This window comes from Mastigoproctus giganteus, chromosome 7, assembly GCF_048544385.1.
Source record: "Mastigoproctus giganteus isolate SK-2022 chromosome 7, ASM4854438v1, whole genome shotgun sequence".
NCBI classification, from domain to species: domain Eukaryota; kingdom Metazoa; phylum Arthropoda; class Arachnida; order Uropygi; family Thelyphonidae; genus Mastigoproctus; species Mastigoproctus giganteus.
The window spans coordinates 76,930,414-76,954,123 of NC_143581.1; the positions used below are offsets into that span (position 1 = coordinate 76,930,414).

At 35.9% G+C, this 23,710-nt stretch overlaps 1 protein-coding gene across 2 annotated transcripts in view; it reads left to right on the forward strand.

Moving 5' to 3' along the window:
• The window catches only part of LOC150083010 (uncharacterized), a 134,561-nt gene that overhangs the window by 32,901 nt on the left and 77,950 nt on the right, over window positions 1-23,710 (forward strand). For both annotated transcript variants that reach the window (XM_090376976.1, XM_090376975.1), the window contains one exon: window positions 7,956-8,087. In XM_090376976.1, the coding sequence (XP_090233102.1) occupies window positions 7,956-8,087 (132 nt within the window). The remainder of the gene's footprint in view (window positions 1-7,955; window positions 8,088-23,710) is intronic.

Consider the following 23,710-nt stretch of genomic DNA (forward strand, 5'->3'; position numbering starts at 1 on the left):
TTTATCTAGATCAGTGTTTCCCAACCGAGGTCCACATGGACCCCCAGGGGTCCATAGAAGCTTTGAGGGGGTCCACAAGAAACAAATTGTATTTTGGGGGTCTATAATATGAGCTAAGGGATTCATGATAAAATATTATAAATAAAATAATTTGTTAAATAAAAATAAATAAATAAAAAATAATAATAATAATAAAATAAACTAATGTCATAGAAAAGTCCAGAAATTCGCAGTTAGAAGATACTCGTATTTTCTGGAACCTTCTTTAGTTGACGCAAAAAAAAATTTCTTTCGATAGAAAATTCTGGAAGAAGAAAACATTTAAGCACTGACTAATCAAGAAAGAGTCAGTCAGTCAGAGGCAGTCATTTCATTCTGTAGTGAGTAATCGGCATCGTCCTGGTGAAATCTATTGTTTGTGTTATTGAACGTTATTGTTCTAGTGAACTATATTTCGATTAGTACCTACAAGCATTTTCAACATTAAATATTTGAGGTTAATAATATTATTATTGTTTCCAGATTACGCATGGCTCATGCAAAGAAGAAAACAAGACAATATTTGACTGAATATCTGTCATATGGTTTTATTGAATCACCAGAGAATATCACAAAACCAATGTGTCTTATATGTATGACTGTGCTGTCTAATGATAGCATGAAGCCAAGTAAGCTTCGTCACCATTTGGAGACAAGGCACAGCAAAAAGAAAAATAAATCAGTGGAGTATTTCCGAAAACTACGAGACAATTTTCAAGGAAGAAACAAATTGGATCAGATTTTTAGTAAACAAACAAGTAATAAAGATAGAGGTTTATTAGCATCATATGAAATCAGCAAAATAATAGCAAAATCTGGAAAGCCACATAGCATTTGTGAAACTGTCATCTTGCCTTCGATAACAGTTGTAATTTCAACAATGTTAAACAAAAATGCACGTGAAATTACTGATAACCTTCCTTTGAGCAATAACACAATATCCAGATGCATTGATGAAATGCCTAAAGATGTAGAAAATCAACTTATTGCTCAATTACGAGTGAAACAGTTTGCAGTGCAACTCGATGAATCATCTTTGATGGGAAATGAAGCACTTTTATTGGCATATGTAAGATATATGGATGATAATCAACTCAGAGAGGAAATGCTTTTTGCAAGATTCCTGAAAACAGATACTAAAGGTGAAACAATATTTAAGGAAGTCCAGTTTTATTTTAGAAAAAAAATATTCCACTCGAAAATTTAATGGCTCGTGCTACTGATGGCGCTCCTTCCATGGTCGGTAGGTACAGAGGATTTATCACTCATTTAAAAAATGTATTGCCAAAAAGTATTTTGCATACATTGCGTGATTCACCACCAACATCTGGTGGCGAAGAGATTGAGTGGACGTCTTCATGAAGCCTTAACTCTTATAATAAAAGCTGTCAACCTCATTAAGGCTAATGCTCTCCAAGATAGTCTCTTTTGAATTTTGTGATGAAAATAAAGGATTTGACCATCTTGTACTGCACACAGAGGTGCGATGGTTGTCTAAAGGTAATTGTCTTTGTCGTCCTTTGGGACAGTATTGTATCATTTCTAAACGAAAAGAAGATTGGAAAACAGTTGGTTGCCATGAAAACAAACAGACATATTTTACCTCTCAGATGTGTTTGAAAAACTGAATTCTCTTAATAAGCTGCAGCAAGGACATAATTGTGATTTAATATCTAGCAAAGAAGCCATAATTGCATTCCAAGGAAAACTTAAATTGTACAGTCTTTATATCTCACGCTGTGCGTTTGACCAGTTTCCAAACCTTGCTTCAGTTAGCAGTGATTTAAAAGATGATGATTGTGTTGTGTATGTTGATCATTTAAAAAAACAATTATGAAGACATTCAAGTTCTGTTCAAGGACCTGCTAGAACTGAACATCCCAGATTGGGTGCTGATTCCATTTGAGATAAATGTTGCTGATGTTGAAATTGATTTACAAGAGGAACTTGTTGAATTGCACTCTGATGACAGTCCGAAGTCTATTCAAAAAAGGAAGGCATGATGTATGGAAGAATAGTGACATTGCATGTAAATATTCGTTTTTATGGGAGAAAGCTAAAATGAATGTCATTGTTTTCCCATCATCTTATCTTGTGGAATCTGGCTTTAGTCGTGTAACACAGTTGTTAACAAAAAATCATAATCGCCTTGATATAGTAGTAGTAGTGGCATGTGATGCAAGAAAGCAAGTGTATGAGTTTATGCAGCATCAGCCAAAAAAAAAAATCACACCATTCCCCCACCATTCCTTGCCTAGTTCACATCAAAAAAAAAAAAAAAAAAAAAAAAAATGCCTGTCCAGTTCCTCCTTAAATTTATTCAACCTATCAACTTCCACAACGACAGATGGAAGTTTGTTCCAGCAATTAACCACCCGCTGGCTAAAGGCAAATTACCACACATCTGTTCTACATCTGTCCTTTCTTAATTTGAATTTATGCCCCCTTAGGTTCGTAATCTGAACAAGTGGAAGGATCCCATCAGAATTCACCATGCTGAACCCATTCGAGGCCTTATACACCTCAATCAGATCACCACGCAGGTGCCTAGTCTCCAGCCACTGCAATTTGCAGAACTTAAGCCCCTCTTGGTAAGAGGATCCCTTCATTCACCTCACCAATCATGTTGCCCTTCTCTGTACGTGTTCAAGCAAATCTACATCCTTCCTAAAATGAGGCCTCCAGACCTGTACGCAGTACTCAAGGCGTGGCCTGACCATTGCCTTGTACAGAGGAACAGTCACCTCCCTGCTAGCAAAATTCCTATATATCATTGACAAAACTCCATGACCTGCCCTGGCAGCCTGTCTGCATTGCTCAGAAAACTTTATATCTGACTGCACAATTACTCCCAGGTCTTTTTCATTTTCTACCACCTTAAGTATAGTACCACACAGTTGGTACGTTTCTATGGGGTTACTTCTACCCATATGCAGTACTTTGCATTTGTCAAGGTTAAACTTCAGTTGCCACTTCTTAGCCTATCTGTCCAAATTATCTAGATCCTGTTGCAGTAGCACACTGCCATTGCTGTCATTAACAACCCTGCCAACTTTTGTATCATCTGCAAACTTGGACATTAAACCTGATATACCTTCATTAATATCATTGATAAATATACAAAACAACAGTGGACCCAACACCGAACCCTGTGGGACTCCACTAATAACATTAGTCCACGAAGAGCAGCACTCCTTGATTACCACCCTTTGTCTTCTCCCACTTAACCATCCTTTTATCCATTGTAGCAACTTACCCTTAATACCATTCTGCTCCAATTTGTACAATAGTCTTTCATGCATAACAGTGTCAATAGCTTTCCTGAAATCCAAATAGTAAAAAGAGGTGATCTTTGTCTGACTCTCACAAAATTGGAGCCAGATATTAAAATACTAATATCAAATCTTCAGCCACAAGGATCTCATTAGTAGAGCCTATTTAATGGGATCCTATTTTAGCCTTAGGAATAAATTTATATATGTTGTTTGAAATAGTACTTTTTTTTTTTTTTTTTTTTTTTACTAATTCTGTCATTACAAGTAAAAATATGTCAGTTTTATCAATTAAAATTTTCAAAATTTGTAATTTACATTTTTTATATTATATTGGAATTGTTTAATTATTAGCTTTTACTAACCTACAAATAAATATTTCATTTAGGAATATTACATATGCGTATATGGGGGTCCACATACGTAAAGTTAGGACTCAGGGGGGTCCACAAGCAAAAAAAAGGTTGGGAATCCTTGATCTAGATCAGTTTCAACCTTTTTTTAAAAACAGCACCCCTAAGTAATTTATTTTATTTTGCGACACCCCCTCAATTTTCTGCCTTTTAGATGTGATTCTCTCCGAGCAAGTGCATGTCTGTGTGTGTGTGTGTGCATGTGCTCATATATATCTAATATTAAAAATATATATGTTGTGTGATAGTTATTACAATAATATAATTATAAAAATTAAATTTCATAATACAAATTATATATATACAGTATATAATAATTTTATTCTTTAATAAAATAGAGTTAATAAGTAAACATCAATTATAGATCACCACAAAATTAAAAACATACTGTACAGTCAGTCCTCGTATAACACGTGTTTACACTATATGAAATCAATCATACACGATTTATAAATAGGGGCACGATATCGTATATAACACAAACCGAATTTGCTTATGCACGATTCACCTTTGTGTTTACAAGAAATGGCAGTCGAACGCGGAATCACCTCAACTGAACGCAACACGGTAGGAATGAAAAGAAGATTCTGAACGTGTATTTATATTTTTTATATCAGTGAAGGGGAAAACACATTTCACCATAATAGCGTAAACCCACACAATTCCAGCTATCGGTATAATTGCAAATGCAATTAGATCGAGTTTACTACCAGTTTATAACAGATTCCACTAGCAGGAATGCAACTGGAAATTGTTTTTATTGTTTTATGGTAATAACCCCCAGAAATGTGCTTTAGTAAAATGTGAGCTAGTGAGGTGTTCATAGTGTGTCTCTGCATTTACAGTGTTGTTTATTCATTTGCTACACGTGTGCAGCGTTGTTTATGTGTATCAAGCGTGCCTCCTCATTTTGTAATTGTGCTTTATTCCCTAAAAATCAGTAAAATACTTAAAAGGTGTGAAAAGGAAGCGTCCTGGTGAAGACACTACAGATTCAGAGAAAAAAAGAAAAGCAATGTCGATAAACAGAGGCAGACTGGGTCAAAAATTCTTACCCGGGAAATTTCTGGTGCCCTCATACTAGCATTTATGGCCAAAATCACACCGGCCTCCGGCCCACCAGGGTTTCCCCTGGTAAGGCTTATGACCAGTCTGCCTCTGTCGACAGAGAAAAATTATGAAATTGTGAAAAGCTTTGAGCGAAATGAAAGACCATGTGATGTTGCATGTGCTACGGGCTTAAATGAGGCAACGCCGAGAATTACGAAGAATGCAGAGAAAATAACAACTTTCATAGCAGGAACAACTCAAAGTGTAATTAAAATCCATTAGATCAAGACAGAAAGAATTGGAAGAGATGGAATGGCTGTCATCTGTTTGGATAGAAAATCAAACGAAAAACAAGTTTGCTTACGATAGAAGCAAAAGCATTAGCAATATTTTATTACGTAATAGTCGTAATAAAATACTTATTTTATTACGATAATTTTTGTTTGGTAATGTTTTGATTACAAATGTGTGTTCAATCTTGGATGGTCATCACCTGACCCTATTTTTCCCATAGGGTCTGTTGTTTATATTGCACGATTTTGCATTGCGTGAGGGTTTCTAGAAACACAAATATCATGCTATACGAGGACTGCCTGTACACCTTTTTATAATGAAGTAAACATAAATTTTAAAAAAATAAGTTTATGTAACTTAAACCCAAATTATGTGGCACCCCTGGAATGTTGTTGCATCACCCCGGTTGAAAATCACTGATCTAGATAGTTGAACAGATGCAGAAGATAGGGGGGGGGTAAATTTCTGCAAATTTTTTAAAAACCTCAACCTCAAGGAGCTTGTGGCCAGGGCACTTGTTAGTCTTAGTTCTTTCTTTCCACTCCTGCCTTCATCTCCTCTTGGGAGAAGAGGGGGGCTCTCAACTGGAGTTATTGTAGCTATTGTTGGCCTTGAAATTTTCTCATTATAGACATGAATATATTTAATACCTTTAGTAAAAGTAGTAAAATATATTCTGAGCCTTGTACACTGGGTTGGATTTTATCTGGTAGTAGTAGTAGTAGTAATAATAGTAGCATGTGATGCAAGAAAGCAAGTGTTATGAGCTTATGAAGCATCAGCCAAAAAAAAAAAAAAAAATTTTACACAACCATTCCCTCTAAATATTTGTCCAGTTCCTCTTCAAATTTATTTAACCTATTAACTTCCACAACGACACATGGGAATTTGTTCCAGCAATTAACCACCCACTGGCTAAAGGCAAATTTTCGCACATCTATTCTACATCTGTCTTTCCTCAGTTTGAATTTATGCCCTGTTAATTTGTAATCTGAACAAATGGAAGAATCCCATCAGAATTCAGTGTGCTCAACCCATTCAAGGTCTTATACACCTCAATCAGATCACCGTGCTAGTCTCCAGCCGCTGCAATTTGCAGGACTTAAGCCTCTTAGTGGCTTAAGTCCTGCAAATTGGGAAGTTAAAATCCCCCATTGTGTGACATTCTGATTTACTAGCCCACTACTTCTCTGTACAATTGTTCATGTACTCATTTGAGTCATTAAGGCCTATAACACACTCCTACTCTTATTTTTGCTTTTGCAGTGCACTGGCCATCTATATCAACTGGATTCAGTTCTTTTGATTTTATGTTTTTCTTAATTAACAGCATAACCCCCCCCCCCCTTCCTATCCTGCCTATCCTTTCTGTACACATTGTACTCCCCAAATTCTAATTCTGCCTTCCTAATATCTGTTTGACACCATGTCTCTGATATCCCAACAATATCCGCCTTTGATGCCTTGATCAACACTTCAAATTCATCAAATTTATTTACTATACTTCTAGCATTGGTGTACATGCACCTATTCTTATTCTTAGTTACCCTAATGCATCCCATATACCACCTGTTTCATGATGACTGCCATCAGTCCCTGAAACCCCCAGCACCCCTTGCTCCAGGCTGCTGCTTATTCTAATAGAAGTAGTGCAAGAATCACCTTCACCTCTGCCTGTGGCTACTTTTAACCTTTTAGTCTGTGAATCTCCCCCAAGCTAGCAGTTTTACAGTAACACATGGTTTTATAGTAACGATGTGTTGTCCATTTTTATTTATTTAAAATAATTGAACCTTTACACTCTTATTTAAAATATATGGGTTTTTTTTATTGTTTACATAGTGAGTTAATTTGTTGCATCAGTGAAATCTTGACTTATCTTTTATGTGATAAAATATAAGATTTTAGTCAGGTCCTGGTTTGTGCATTATAGCCTTAGTTGCTTATTTGCCAATAAAACCCAAACCAGCCACCCCTTTCCTTTAGTGAAGAGGTTGGTTGTTAAGTAATTAATTGCCTAGCCATGTTAATTAGTTAATTGCTTAGCCATATTAATTAGTTAATTGCAGCCATGTTTTCTTTTATTGACATTACCTGTATTATTATTATATTTAATCCAAGGTATTTTATAGTATTGTGCATGACCGCTTTTATTATTATTTTATCTTATAGTGCACTTGTCGTAGAGACAGTACCTTATGATATGGATAACACACAGAAAACAGCTTACTCTTTAGTAGATACGCTTATAATAATCACTGTTAAAATTTTACAAAATTTACTAATATGTTTCACTTTTGTAATTGTATAAAGCTTGTATTTTCAATTGTATTTTTATTGGTTTGCATTTACCCCAGGCCTGAATCACAGGACCAGCTACCAGTTGGATAGCCTTGCTATAAAATAATGAAAGAATTATTATTATTTTATGATTATTATAGATTTATATACCCCATTGCTAATATTATTAGTTTACAAGAAGTATGCACAAATAATGAATTTTGAGATAAAAATTAAATTTATTAGAATTCAAATAAAGTCAGTAGGTTCTTCATTTGAATTTTTAATTAATGAAAAATAATAAGACATGTTCATGGAAGCATAAGCAAATGTATAAGACAATGTTTTATTTAATAAAATTCAGATAGGTATTAAAATCTTTAGATCTTCCAAAACATGAGGCACTGTATTTTAATTGAGAATTTCAGGATATGTTGAAGTTTAATTTAAAAAAAAAAAAAAAAAAGCTATCTTGTAATGGTGTTCCTTGTAATATAATGTAGAGGATAGCAGAGATTAGTTTGTTAACTTAAAATATTCATGGAATTAAATTTTACATTTGATTATTTCATATAAAATTCGTTATTATTATTTTTTTTTTTATCAGCTTACCCAGTTACCAGAATCTTTTATTGAATTGGTTCATCTGAAAAATATAGATTTGCGAGGAAACAATTTTGTAAGTGTTCCACGTGTCTTGAGGTTTCTGCCTAGTCTGGTTACTATGGACGTAGACAAGGTAATGTGTATATATATATATATATTTGTCACTCACTTCAAAAAAATTTGCATTAAACACTTAAAAGTAATTTTAAGTGTTTTAAGTATTGATGGTCACATGTGCATTATTCAAATCCATATGTAGTAAGCCTTTTTTTTTTTTTTTTAAACAGATTCTGATTCTTTTGTGATGAATTTCTTTAAGTGAATAAACAGTTAGTACAAATTAAATCATATACATATTTGTATATTCATGTAATAAAAAAAAAATCAAAAATGGTTGAAATTGTACTGAATTTTGAAAATATACTATTATAAGAAAATAGAAGATCAGTTTTATATTATATTATCAGGTAGTTTAAAATAGAAACTATCCAAATTCTTATATCTTATTTTTATTGGTAATATATTTAATAAAATTAATATTTAAAGTAATAATTAGTTTCTATATTAGGACACAGATGCAATTTATATTTATTTTGTCTTATATTATTTATATTATATCAATTATTCAGTTAAATTATGCACTTTAAATGCTCATCATACGTCTAATTTACATATTTGGTGGATGATTACTGCTGGAATACATAATATATGAGGACTGCTCCCAAACTAATGCCTCCAATTTTATTTCCATATGTATTATATTGCATATAAAATGTAAAGGTGTCAGGTGAAAATATAAATATTGCCACCAATATCCTGTAGTTTCAACACTGCATGTCTGGTAGCAGGGCTGTAGTTAGTGAAAAAAAAAAAGTGACATTGATGTGTATGTGAAGCAGCAGCTTGTTATTGAGTTCCCAAAAGCATATTGTGCTGATATTTGTAGAATGTTTATGCGGATATGACAATCAATGTGAGAACAATTAGGCAGTAAGTTAGAAATGTTAGTGATGGTCATAGTGGTGTGAAGGTCAGACTTACCCTCCTTGCACTGCAACAACTGTTGGTATTTATCATCAGACTGAGGCAGTTATATCACCAAGTCCCATATGGAAAAAAAAATTGGTTCTGTGAACACTTCGTTATTTCTGTAGTCCATTAAAGTGAGGGTTTACTGTATTCTGTTTTAACTTGGTCTGTATCACTTTTGAATAATCTAGTTACAGTTTTACTCCTCCTCCTGAGATTTTTAACCGACCACCAGAACATTTTTCCACTTTCCTGATATTTGTTTTCCATAACTTTCCTAAAATCTTCCCATGATTTTTCTTTGGCCTCTTTCACACACATGTATTAGTCCTCTTGCAGTTTTCTTCTTATTCCAACTAAATCCAATAATGATTTATTAAGTTAATTTGCCAAATTTTTCTTTAATATTCTTTGCTTTCTCTGATTGCCTCTTCAACTTCTTTTGTCCAACTTGGTGTTTTTCCATTTCCTGTATTTACTGTCCTCCTTCCCCACATAATACCTCTTTTGCAGATTCCACTAAAGATCGTAATTATTTTCTATTTTCATTTAAAGCATATCAGCATCAAGCCATTTAACTGTGATATTTGTTTTCCACATCTTTCCTAAAATCTTCCCATGATTTTTCTTTGGCCTCTTTCACACACACATTACCACTAGCATTAGTAGAGGCATGTGATGCAAGAAAGCAAGCATATACAGCATCAGCCAAAAAAAAAAACCCCTTCCCGTTTCCCCCATCTATTCACTCCAAAAGTTTGTCTAGTTCAGTCATGAATTTATTTAAGCTGTCACTTTCCAGGACAGACAGAAATTTGTTCCGGCAATCAACCACCTGCTGGCTAAAGGCAAATTTCCACACATCTATTCCACAACTGTTCCTCCACACACCTATTCCACAATTGCCCCTCCTCACATGTAGTCCTCTTGCAGTTTTCTTCTTATTCCGATGAAATATAATAATGATTTATTAAATTTATTTGCCAAAATTTTCACTAATATTCTTTGCTTTCTCTGATTGCCTCTTCAACTTCTTTTGTCTAACTTGGTGTTTTTCCATTTCCTGTATTTACTGTCCTCCTTCCCCACATAATACCTCTTTTTCAGATTCCACTAAAGATCGTAAATTTTTTACTATCTTCATTTAAAGCATATCAGCATCAAGGATGCCATTTAACTTTTAAGCTAGAAATTTTCTGTATTTAATGGTTGTTGGCAAATCCAAGATCTCTTCAATTTTTTGACCATTTTAACTGTTTTAAACTTAATTTTGACACTAATTATCATTTATTAAGATAATTGTTTTCCATATTTTTCCCAATAACTTCATACAAGATGATGGTCACTCCCAGTTTAAGATCTTTGCTTTCCTTATTTCTATTATGCTCTCTTCATGTAAATTATGTCTTATTTTTAGTCCTTTATTATTACTTTTCTCTCCAAAGTTTTCTAAAATATCTCTGTAAATATAATTGTTGTTTCTTATCTTGCTATTTTAATTTCCAACTAATATTGTTCTTTCTTTATCATTAGTTGCTATTATTTTTGATATATTAAAGAACATTTCTGTTTCATCTTTTTTTTTTTTTTTATAAGTCTGAAAATAATGCTTTCTAACCAATAAACTTTTTACTAAATTATTTGTAAATGCCATTGCACTGTACCATAATTTATAGTTGTTTAGTTGTATCTCACCCGTATTCATTCCCTTTATCTTTGATGCTGTCTACTTAGTTCCTCTAATTCCATTTCTTTTCCATTTCAGCATCCAATAGCATATTCAGCACTATTTTCTTTTCCCAGGGATTTTAGCATTATGTGGAAATATATCATAACAATTGTCTACTCACAAGTCATGTATAGAGGAGAAATGTGGGCTTTGGTAGTCCTCACTGCACTCAAACAATTGTAGGTTTCAAAATACTGGCTACTCAGGTGGGTGGCTCATAAACATTTAGTACTTCTGATAGAGGGGGAACACCTTATCTGATAGGAAGAGAGGGTCCTTAAAAATCCCAAGACTCCATAGCTCAATCTCTGAGAGAAGATACTGCCACTGTACATATGCTCATAGGATATATTGCGGAATACATCCTACGGTGTTTTGACCAGAGAATCCCACTATGTACCCTCTCAAAATTAGTCAATGTGGACCTTTATAAATTTCCTACCAATAAGAGGTGTATCATGGAAAGTCTTAGAATGCCGTACTGTTCTTGTGCTCTAATATGGTCACCACTTGCAGTGTGTGTGATTAAGAAATAATTCTGCCTTGTTATTCTTAATGTACAAACTGAAGATTTTTGATTACAAATTTAGTCAAATTCTAAAAACATTATAATTGAATGATCCTGCAAACTTGTTAACTCTGTTAATATAGCATTCTCTGTTAAAACTATGTGTAGAATATTTGATGTCTACAGCATTTCTATGAATTGTATTAATTATAATGGACTCATTGACTGAGTTATCAATTATGCAGTGACTGGACAAAGTTGGTATTGATTATTCAAGTGAGTGAGTTGTTTAAATTTTCCTAACTAACTAACTATATAACACCGGGGGCTCACATCTGGTGAGTATGGGCTTGGCACACCAAGAGTCCTGAGCTGGATATCATCATTCTTCTCTTTCTTGGTGATTCCCTTCTACTTTTGACTCTCTCTCTCTCTCTCTCTCTCTCTCTCTCTCTCTCTCTCTCTCTCTCTCTCTCTCTCTCTCTCTCTCTCTCTCTCTCTCATGGTAACTCTGGAACTTTTTTTTTTTTTTTTTTTTCCTGGTACAGCATAAGCCTCTGGCTTCCTTGCACCATATGGCTATTATTAATAATAATATATAGTAACTCTAAAAATCTCCCAATGAAAAGGGTGCTGGAAACTGTGATATCACTTTTCTCCTTGCCAGATAATTTATCTATTATGTCATATATCCAGTTGTGGGGGGGAGGTGGACTTTGCTTTGTATATCTAATAACATATCACAGAGTAATAAGATACTCCGATACTACCATTATCTGTGATAACGTATAAGCTTAACTGCAGTTTCATTTCGAACCGTGATAAGTTAATGATAAGTGCAGATTTGAAGCTGAAAAGCTTACCGAAAAATGGATTCTTTTATGGATAACCTTACGTTGGGTATGGTAAAATACTTGGGTGGGTCTTAAAAATCGCCTTGTTTCATCTGTTGGTTGACAGTGCGGAAAGCATCATATCATCTGGTTGAGTTGTCCCAAAGACTTGGGGGTCCATTGTAAAGAAATTCACGAACGGAATTCACGGAGAATTCCGTGAATTCCGTTCGTGAATTGTAAAGAAATTCACGGAGAGACTGTTTGTGAATCTAGCAGGAGGTACAAGGGAACAGAATAGTTTCACTACTGTTTAATTTTACACAAATTTTTATGGAATAATATCGTCGCAACTGTATATTCAGAAAATGAATTTGAAAGTGTCTGCAATTCTGCCCAGACACGATAGGAGGGAGTATATGATGAGAGCCTTGTCAATCAATTCGGCCCTGGAGAGATTGTGCAAGGCTCAAGGGGTAGAATTTTTCTCAGCCTGGTCTGTTCTTGTTAACAGGAGAGACTGCTTCTTCAGGGATGGGATACACTTAAATAGGAAGGGTGCAAGAATATTTGCTGATGCTAACGAGGTAGAATTAGGTGGGTCGGAAAACTGCTAGCTTGGGGGGGATACATGGACTAATAGATTAACAGTAGCCGCTGGCAGAGGTAAAAGTGATTCTTGCACTACTTCTATTGAAATGCAATTGAGCAGCAGCCTGGAAAGCAAGGCAATGGGGATTTCCAGGACTGCTGGGAGTCATAGTGGAACAAGTAAATACATGGGCTGTGTTAGGGTAACTAAGAGTAGAAACAGGTGCATGTATACTTGCATGTACACCAATGCTAGGAGTACAGGTAATAAATTCGATGAGCTTGAAGTGCTAGTCAAGACATCAAACACAGATATTGTTGGGATATCAGAGACATGGTGTCACACAGACATGAGCAGTGCAGAATTGCAATTTGGGGAGTACAATGTGTACAGAAAGGTAAAAGGACAGGAAGTGAGTAGGGGTTATGTTGTTAGTTAAGAAACATAAAATAAGGAAGTGCATCCAATTGATGTGGGTGGACAATGCAATATTGAGTCTGTTTGGTGTGACATAAGCATTGGGAAAGGAAAAATGAGAGTAGGGGTATGTTATAGGCCTAATGAATCTGATGAGTATAATGAGCAATTGTACAGAGAAATAGAATGGGATCAGTAAATAGAATGTCTTGTATTAGGGGATTTTAACTTTCCAGATATTGACTGAAACTTGTGAGTTGGTCACTTGCACGCTAGCAAGACTTTGTGGATTTATTGGAGGATTGTTTTCTACAGTAACATATTCGAAGGGCAACCAGAGGGAGTAATACCCTTGATCTGATTATCAGCAGTGATGACACATGCATTAGGAATTTGCAGATAAAGGAACCACTAGGTGACAGTGGTCACAGTGTGCTGTTGTGAGATTTACTTAAAGGTGTAACTACGATAAAGATTAAAGGGAAGGGGTTTTGTTTTCATAAAGGTGACTACAGAAGTCACAGACAGTTTTTAAATTCTATTGAGTGTGATCAACTGATGATGTTACCAACGGTGAATTCTAAATGGGAAGCTTTCGGGGACTTAATCTAGGAGGCTACCAGACTTTTCATACCAACTAAGAAATACTATTCAAGGTTCAGGCCTCAATGGATGTCAAATGAATTAATGAAGCTCGTGGCAGAGAAGAAAAATGCACGGGATGCATATAAATTATTATTATTATTATTATTAGCTATATAATGCAAGGAAGCCTGAGGCCTATGCTGCACCAGCCAAAAAAAAAAAAAAAAAAAAAATTTACCGAGTTACCCAGAGAGAGAGAGAGAGAGAGAGAGAAGTAGAAGGAAATCACCAAGAAAGAAGAATAATGATATCTAGCTCAGGACCCTGGGTTTGCCAAGCCCATACTCACCAGACGTGAGCCCCCGGGAACAAAATTCAGACAACACAGAAACCTATGACAGATATAAGCTAGTCTGTAATCAAGTCACAAAGGAGGTTAGTTAAGTGAAGGCAGATTACGAGAAATCTTTGGCAAAGGACGCAAAGAAAAACAGCAAAGAGTTCTTTACTTATGTAAACTCTAGAAGAAAGGGGATGAATCAGATCGGTCCACTGGATATTGATGGTTCAGTAGTTGATGATCCTGCCCAAGTGGTTGATAAACTGATTAAGTATTTTGCATCTACATTCACACATGAGGAGTTGAAGTTAAACATAAAAAAGGCACCTGGGGCAGATGGAATCTATCCAGTTATAATGGAGACAGCAAGGGAAGTAAGCAAACCCTTAGCTATAATTATGAGAGTATCCTTAGAGTCAGGGGAGGTCCCAATGGACTGGAGATGTATCCCCAATTCACAAGGGGGAGGTTCAAAGGGTGACACAAATAATTATAGACCTGTTAGTTTAACTTCTGTTCACAGCATGGGTTTGTTAAGGGAAAGTCTTCTCTGACCAATTTGATTGGATACTATGAGGTGGTCACAATGCTAAAAATAATTTGGATATCATATACTTGGATTTCAGGAAAGCTTTTGATATTGTTGTACATGGAAGACTACTGTACAAATTGGAGCAGTATGGCAATAGGGGCAAGTTGCTACAATGGATAAAGGGATGGTTGAGTGGGAGATGGCAGAGAGTCATAATAAATGGTCACTGCTCTATTTGGACTAATGTTATTTGTGGAGTCCTGCCGGGTTCAGTGCTGGGCCCATTATTGTTTTGTGTATTTATTGATGAAGGTATATCAGGCTTAATGTCCAAGTTTGCAGATGATACAAAGGTTGGTGGGGTTGTTAATAACTCTAAAGACAGTATGCTACTGCAACAGGATCTAGAAATGTTAGGCAGATGGGCTGAGAAGTGACAACTGAAGTTTAACATTGACAAATGCAAAGTACTGCATATGGGTAGCAGTAACTCAAGAGAAATTTACCGACTCTGTGGTATTATACTCATGGTAGTGGAGAATGAAAAAGACCTGGGGGTAATTTTGCAGTTAGATATGAAGTTCTCTGAGCAGTGTAGATGGGCTGCCAGACCAGGTCATGGAGTTTTGTTAATGATGTATAGGAATTTTGCTAGCAGAGACAAGGAGGTGATTATCCCTTTGTATAAGGCAATGGTCAGGCCACATCTTGAGTACTGTATACAGGTCTGGAGGCCTCATTTTAGGAAGGATATAGAGTTGCTAGAACGAGTACAGAGAAGGGCAACAAGATTGGTGAGAGGAACAAAGGGGTGTGCTTATGAAGAAAGGCTTAAAGATCTGCAAGTTGCAGCAGCTAGGAGACTAGGCATTTGCGAGGTGATCTGATTGAGGTCTATAAGGTCTAATGGTTTGAGCAGGCCCAATGCTGATGGGATATTTCAGTTTGCTCAGACTAAGAACCTGAGGGGGGTACAGATTCAAATTGAGGAAAGACAGTTGTAGAATAGGTGTCCGGAAGTTTGCCTTTAGCCAATGGGTAGTTGATTGCTGGAACGGATTTCCATCTGTTGTAGAAGTCTAGTGATAGTAGCAACGCAGGGGGGATGAAGCAACTAAGATATTATATAAACTTTACGAAGATGAAACGTTGGCAGATTTTTGAAACTTTGTCGAACCTTTCACTGTGTAGAAAATGTTCTAAAATATAATGGCATACAGGCAATAATTAAAAAAAAAAAAAAAACTGTATCAGCAATCTCCAAAAAACTAGCACGAATTAAGGACGATTGCTAAAGAACTTCATGTGGAAACTATAAAGATCGGTCATGTGTTCGTACCACTATGAGCAGCTTGTAGCTTGCAGATGGCAATTGTGGGTTGGAGGAATTATCCCGCTTAGTGCAAACATTTTGAATCAGAAGTTAAATATTCCGGATTATTAAATCGACTTTTAAATTTGGAATTTCTTAACCATTTAGCACTAATGATTGACATCCTGCAGGAGCCCTTTTACCTTTCAGAAGCTTTACAGAATCACAATGGTAAAAGCATATAGATTAATTATTCGAACTATCAATGCTATTGCTGATTTGAAAAAGTCTGAGGGAAATTATGAAGCTAAAATTGAGAGCATGTTGAAGTGTAAAGAATTTGAAGGAATCAAAATTGAAAGTAAAAAAATTACCTTGTGACAAGTTATTTAAATGCATTGTTTTATCCTTAAAGGATAAGTTATTATTGAAACAGGGTGATTTTAAATTAAATAAAGAAAATAATGATACCACTGAAAGAAATTTTAAACATATGCTACCCAAAATCGTGGAATATGAAAGAACTTTCAACTCTGTGGCAAGATGGTGAAACCGAACAAGAAATTTAAGTTTTTTGATAAAATATGAAATAAAAATTAATGATTTTAGAAATTTTGTCGAAGACAGTTTATCTTTAAAATCGAGTGAAAATAACTTTTCAATTAAAAAAGCCAGAAAATATATTTGTAACCATTGTGATTAGCAGTGCTGAAGCTGAGTGAGCTTTCAGCGTAATGAATAATATTGTGACAATTAAACACGTTGCAGATTATGATGACCATACATCTAAATGGAAAACCATTGCTTCAGTTTGATCCGGATCGTTACGTCAAATCATTCCTCTGTAATTATCGCTCAGCTATTGAGCAAAGCAAAAGATCAACAACAAATATTAATAAAGAAGTAAATTCTATATGGAAATTTTTAGAATAATTTTTTCTTGAATATTTGTGAAATAATTTCTTTTTTTTTTTCATGTAATCTGTGATTTTTTTTTGTGTACTTTTTCTAGAAAGTTTGTTTTTTTATGTAATATTTGTTTTTATATTGTGGAATGTTTTGTGATAATTTTTGTGTTATTTGTGATATAGGAAATATTTCATGTTATTTCTTATTTGCAATGTTAAAATTTTATCATGAAAAAAATGTATCCATTATATTTCCCTAGTTGTTAAAAAAAAAAAACCGAATAAAAAAGTTACACGTGTGCTGAGCAAGCGCGGTAGATGGTTTATGTGAAACATCCTCCTCGTTTCTTTTAGGTATTTTGATTTGTATATATCGATTACAAAATAAAAGCTTTTTAATTGTAAATATTTTATTTTTCATTCACAGATTTTCATAATTTCTGGAAGACAAGATACAATGGATTTATGATAACTAAAGTAAGAGATGTATACTTGCGAGTGCAACATATCTAAATATCTCTGTAAAATAGCACCGATTGATGTACTGACCTTGTAGTTGAAATGACATACGCAGCTGTTAGGGGAACTTAACAATGGAATGTAACAAATGCAAGACAAAAAAAGAAATTGACAAATATTTGTATTGTTGCAATCATACTTACTCCAGTAGTAACTTCAGGAAGCATGATTGTGATGTCTTCTCAAAATTCCAAAAAGTTAGAACTCCAGACACTGTTGTATCCAGTTATCATTGTAAGGCATTTTTTTTTTAGATAGACCTAGGAACGTTTTACACATTCACTTATACGCATGGTTAAGGGGGTAATAAGCCACATCTGTCCACACCCCTAAATCTGCCCCTGCCCCTGACTCGAGATATCATACCGGTCATGAAAAATTCGTCATGTGCTCTAATCACACTATTAGTAGTACGAGCGTGGGAAGCGCCTCCATCGGAAGCCACGGATGACATCACTTCCCTGACCGATCAAATTTACTCAGTAGAAAGTCAGAAAAACTGTGACCCCATTGTTACAACATTTACAGCTCACCACTGGACATATCCGATATCCTTCTTGATGAGGTAGAACATGCGTTGAAGAAAATGAAGCATCAGAAAGCCCCGGGGGAAGATGAAGTTACTGTAGAGTTGTTAAAATTGGGAGAAAGAGGCATGATGCCTAAGGAGTGGAATAATGCAATCATTGTTTTTCTGCATAAGAAAGGAGATAAATCAGAAATCGGAAATTATAGACCAATTAGCTTGTTATCCCACATCTACAAGTTGTTCACAAGGGTCATTACTAACAGATTAGAAAGAATACTTGGTGACAATCAACCGAAAGAGCAAGCTGGCTGTAGGACAGGATTCTCAACTATGGATCACCTTCGTGTAATATCACAGCTAATAGAGAAAGCAAATGAATACAAAACATTATGGCTGGCATTTGTGGATTATGAAAAGGCATTTGACTCCATACAGCATAATGTAATGTTTCAAGCAGTGGAAAGACAAGGCATAGACATCCCATACATTATGATTTTGAAGAAAATATATGAGAATTACCTCCTTTATTAGACTAGACAAAGACAGTAGCAAATTTAAAATTGAGAAAGGAGTTACAACGAGACAAAATATCTCCAAAGTTGTTTAAGGCTGCCCTTGAAGTTTTCAGAAGATTGGACTGGTCGCAGAACGGAGTCAGTGTGAATGGAGAGTACCTAAACCATTTATGATTTGCAGATGACATTGTGATCATAAACCATGATCCCAAAGAATTGGAGGAAACTCTTAATCAGTTATGCAGAGTTAGTAAGGCTTTTGGACTAAAGATGAATATGGCTAAAACAAAAGTAATGATGAACGAGTATGCTACAGGAAGAGATATAATCATTGAAGGAGCAGTAATTGAAAAGGTGGATTCATATACTTATCTGGGGCAAGTCATTAGCTTAATAATGATAAATGGGTGGAAGTCAAGAGAAGAATAAATTTCGGATGGATAGCATTCAGGAAATGTAGTCACATACTTAGAAGCAATATCCTAATTTGTCTGAAACACAAAATAATGAACCAATGTTGTATATTCCGCACCATGACTTGGTGAAGTAAAACTTGGGCACTCACCAAAGGAATTAAAGAGAAGCTGAAAACTACACAGCAAAGAATGGAACAATTTATATTAGGAATCAGACTGTTGGATAAGTAGAGAAACACCTGGATTAAGCAGCAAACACAAATAAAGGAAATTGTTTTCAAAACTAGAGAACTGAAATGGTTTTTGACAGGACACATAGATCGAAGATATGATGAAAGATGGACTAAAAAAATAACAGAATGGTACCCAAGAGAAAACCTGGAAGATAGCAACGGAGATGGATAGATGAAATTCATGAGTTTGTGGGTAGTAAATGGGTGGACATTGCACAAAACAGAAGGAACTGGAAAGTTGCTGGAGGGGGCCTTCATCCTTCAGTGGATTGAAAATGGCCGATGATAATGAGTTGACACTGCTTTTAATTCATCTTCACAAGATATGAATAATTTCCAAATAGGGCTTTTTCTTGAAAGACTCATGGCCTAAATAGAATTAAATAAATAAAAACTAAATATAGCTTTTAAAATTTATTTATAAAGCACATAATATGATTTTCGCTTCTAATTACATCCATTAGGTACCCTGTTGAAAGGGACTATTCACATATTAACAATAAATGCAAATGATGTAGACGATGGTACAGAATTATTAACTGAAATATTATTTCATGGATTAAGCATAATATTTATATCTGACATATTTTTATTATAGTAAAAAGTTAAAATATAGTTTCATTTCTCACTTTGTAATAGTAAAGTTTTGTAATCGTGGATCAATCTTTAACTCTGGAATGGAGGCTCGTATTGCAGTGGTTTACACAGTTAAATTATTGTTATAAGCCACCAATTATTTTTAAAAACACAAATTATTTTTGTTTTGTTGTTTTGCAGTTTTTGTTTTTGTATGAAAACTCTCGATTCAATATTGCTCTTCTTCGTGTAGTACTGTTACTCACAAACACATGGAACTCGCAAAATGCCCAACAGAAATTAGATGTATAATTTCATATTGTTTATTTTACTCCATAAACTGCAGAAACAGTCAGTGAAACTGAGAAGCATGCGAATTATGAAGACACACATTTGGGGGTCCTACTTTATTGTAAATTAAACAATCTATTACGCAGATTTTTTTTTTCATTAAGAAAAAGACAGATATTTGGCTTTCTAATGGCCGAGGCTGAAGCTGAATAGCAGATTTTGGCTGAGGCTGAACTTCAGTGCACCTCTGTATTTTATACAAATGGTACAAAGTGTTAGTGCAATTTTACCAACATTGTGCCATTAATGTGATTTATGTGTTGATATGAACCATTGAAATATTACAACTTTAATATTTAATACATTCATAGGAGGAGCTGTATGATATGCAACATCTGGAGATCTGATTACAGGTGCATAGGGCACAGAGCGTAGGTCTACAGGTCTGGAGAGCTACACACCTGCATGATCTGACTGGGCTGTTTAAGGCTTCAAATGGATTGAGCGTAGTGCTGATGGCATTCTTCCTTTTGCTCCGACTACACACCTGAGGAGGCATAAATTCAAATTGAGGAAGTATGGTTACAGAATAGATGCACAGAAATTTGACTTCAGCTATTAGGTAGTTGGTTGTTGGAACAAACTTCCATGTGGAAGTGAGTAATTTGAATAAATTCAAGAAAGAACTAGACAAACTATTGGAGGGGATGGATAGGTGAAGTTGGAAGATTTTTTTTTGCTGTACTGTGTAAGCTTGTATCCTTGTTTCATATGCCACTACTAATACTAATTTGTGGACTTAGTTTGGTGGCCATCTGATCTTCTATTGTGATTTCTTAAGACCAAGGTGCATTTCTATCTATGGTGTATAAAAAGTGTGAGTATTAGTAGTGGACAAAACAGCAGTCAAAAGGAAGTACATCATAGCAGTTGTGTTTTGGCTTCATACAGGAATGCCGAGTAGACAATTGTTATGATATACTTCATGTATTATTTAACACTTTTGCTGCTGGATAGTTCCTAAACCAAAATTTCAGGCACGTTAGGTCCCAAGCCTATGCGGACAATTTGATCCTTTTCATGCCCGCCTGCTCAAGGGCCTAGCTTGAAATTTCTGTTAATTGAAACCTCCCGCTCCTCCAGGAGTGGTCTACCCAGCAGAACCTGACAATCTTTGCTGAGAAAACCTCCAGCATCCTAATCCCATCCAGACCACCTCAATGCCACAACCATCAAGCACTGCACCCAGCTTAAGCACCTTGGTTTAATCCTGGACTCAAAACTGTCCTTCCTCCCACATCTACAGTATATCTTAAAGAAGATAAGAAATTACACAGCATTGGTGACAAGGGTCACCTGCAGGGACTAGGGTTTAAAACAGCGTACCCTAGCCCCATTTTACAAAGCAAAGCAGTATTTATTCTAGCCATCGTATGCTTCAGGGGTGTGGTATCACCGGGCAACTATTGTCACAAATCAGAAGAAATTAGCCACCATTCAAAGAGCAATACTACTCACCATCAACAGAGCCTACTGCCCAGTGAGCACTCCTGCTCTCCAAGTCCTTGCCGGGGTCCTCCCTCTCTATACCTTCAAATAATTAGGTGTGGCATGTTATATCATCTATCCAAATAATCTCCACTACTACCATTGGATTCACCACCACCACAGCAATCAATCACAAGACAGAGAAATGGTGCCTTTTTTCTCACCTGCAGCAGGTCTGGCAGGACAAATGGACAACATCCACTAAGGGAGAAATTACAAAGAAATTCATCCCTGAAGTAATGTTCGTGTTCCCAAAAGCCCCAAGCTGGTTTTCCCCTGGCCTGTACGTAACGTACTTCCTTACTGGTCATGGATGAATACAAGAAAAATTAACATCCCTGGGCATCACATGATCCACACTGCCACTGTGGCACTGATGAATCTTGGCACCACATAATGTATGACTGTCCTTACTATGAAGACAATCTGTTTTGATCACAAAGATTACTAATTTGCTAAAGGTCCAAGAACATATACTAATGTATACCCATGACAATTATAAATACTTCACCACTTTTGCACAGGACATCTTCAACAGTAAGGAGCCTATTAAACCACCAAGAATAATAACTTAAGACAGATTCTGGGCACCCCTCCCCAGTAGTGTCAACTACCAACCTCACTGAAGCTCAACTGAACTGAGTTATTCACTACTTGTATCCAAGTTCCATTGGTCTGATGTCTACAAATAAACCAGCAGGCAAGATCAATCGATCGGACTGTGACATTACCTGATTTAGACTTTGAAACCACAGGATTTGACTATCCCTTATGCGGGAAACAAGACACATATTGACACCTAAAACCAATAACTGAGTTGAGAAGCGACAATTTGGATTATGACATCCCTGGGCATCACATGATCCACGACCCATGAAATCCTCAACACGACTCACCACAGAGACCATTAGCCTCTTGATGATCTACACTGTACCCCCACTCGCCTGATGGATTTCATTTCCATTGTTTCTTTGGGGATGCCTCTATTTACATCCCTGAAACTTCTCTCTATCCCCCCTCCACTTGACTGAACTCCCCCCCTTACTCTGCCTTTGCATTTGCAGTTTTTTTTATTTTATTATGTGGTTTCTGTCCACAAAGCTCAAGTGACCCTGGTGGAGACCAGCCAGAGAAACAAACTTTATTACCTGGCTCGCCTCCTAGTAGTGTGTATGGGCAATGTGGGAACCCCTGCCGCAGCCAGTTAGCCAGAAGAACAACACAAAACTACATAAAGTACACACACACACACACACGTACACACACACACACACGTACACACACACACACACACACACACACACACACACACACACACACACACACACACACACACACACACAGTTCTGGCATTTACAGAGTTATATTTTCCTCACAAGAGTACTACAAGTGCAATTGTGGGAACCACCAGTGGAACCTCACCCCAAACACTATATATACTGTCAGTACACCTGCTCTGCAGGTCTTGGCAGGGGCACTGCCACTAGACCTAGAAGTAATGGAAAGGAAAGAAGAGGCGTCAATTGTAGAATTAAGAAACAAATCCCAACTAACATCCTAGGGATTACAATTGATCTTGAGGCTGATGTCAAAAAAGAAAGGAAAAGAATAACAACCACACTCTACCAGCAACAGCAGACCAGGTGGGAAGAGTCAACTAAATGGGAAGTCACTTGGTTGTTCCTGCCTCCTGTAATTCTAGTTTTCCCAGGACTACATGCTATACTTGTTTACAGGGCATGGTTCCCTAAGTGCAAAGTTATGTCAACTGGTCTTATCCACAATCCCAAATTGAGGGTTTAGTGTCAAATAACATTAACTACAAAATCATTTTGTAGTACATGTTTTTGTAATTAACCAATAAAATTCATTTGACATTTTCTTAGTTTACCGGATGTGTGCTTATAGCCTAGGCTAACTTGAAAAGTACTAGAGAGATACAGTTCTGTGATATGATATGCATTATTTGTATAAAGTAAAACTAAAGTTGTCTCAAAACAAAAATGCAATTTTGTAGTTAACATTGTTTGCCATTAAACCCTAAAAATGTACCTGTGGAGCTGATGAGGATTGGGCTCATATCCTTTATGACTGCCCCAATTACCATCCCCACACATGTAGACGTAACAGCCAAAATTTGACCCATGAATTGTGGAGTTGAGCAGTTACTCCTCAGATGACATCCATTACATGGCATTCTCTGAATTTACTCAAAAAGCTTTTAATCCAGACTGTGAATCCCCCCCCCCCACAGACATTCTTACCTAATTATGACATTTACTGATAGTGACAAACATGACTTTGACTGGCCTGTTAGAATGTTTCTCACCCAGTGAAAATGATC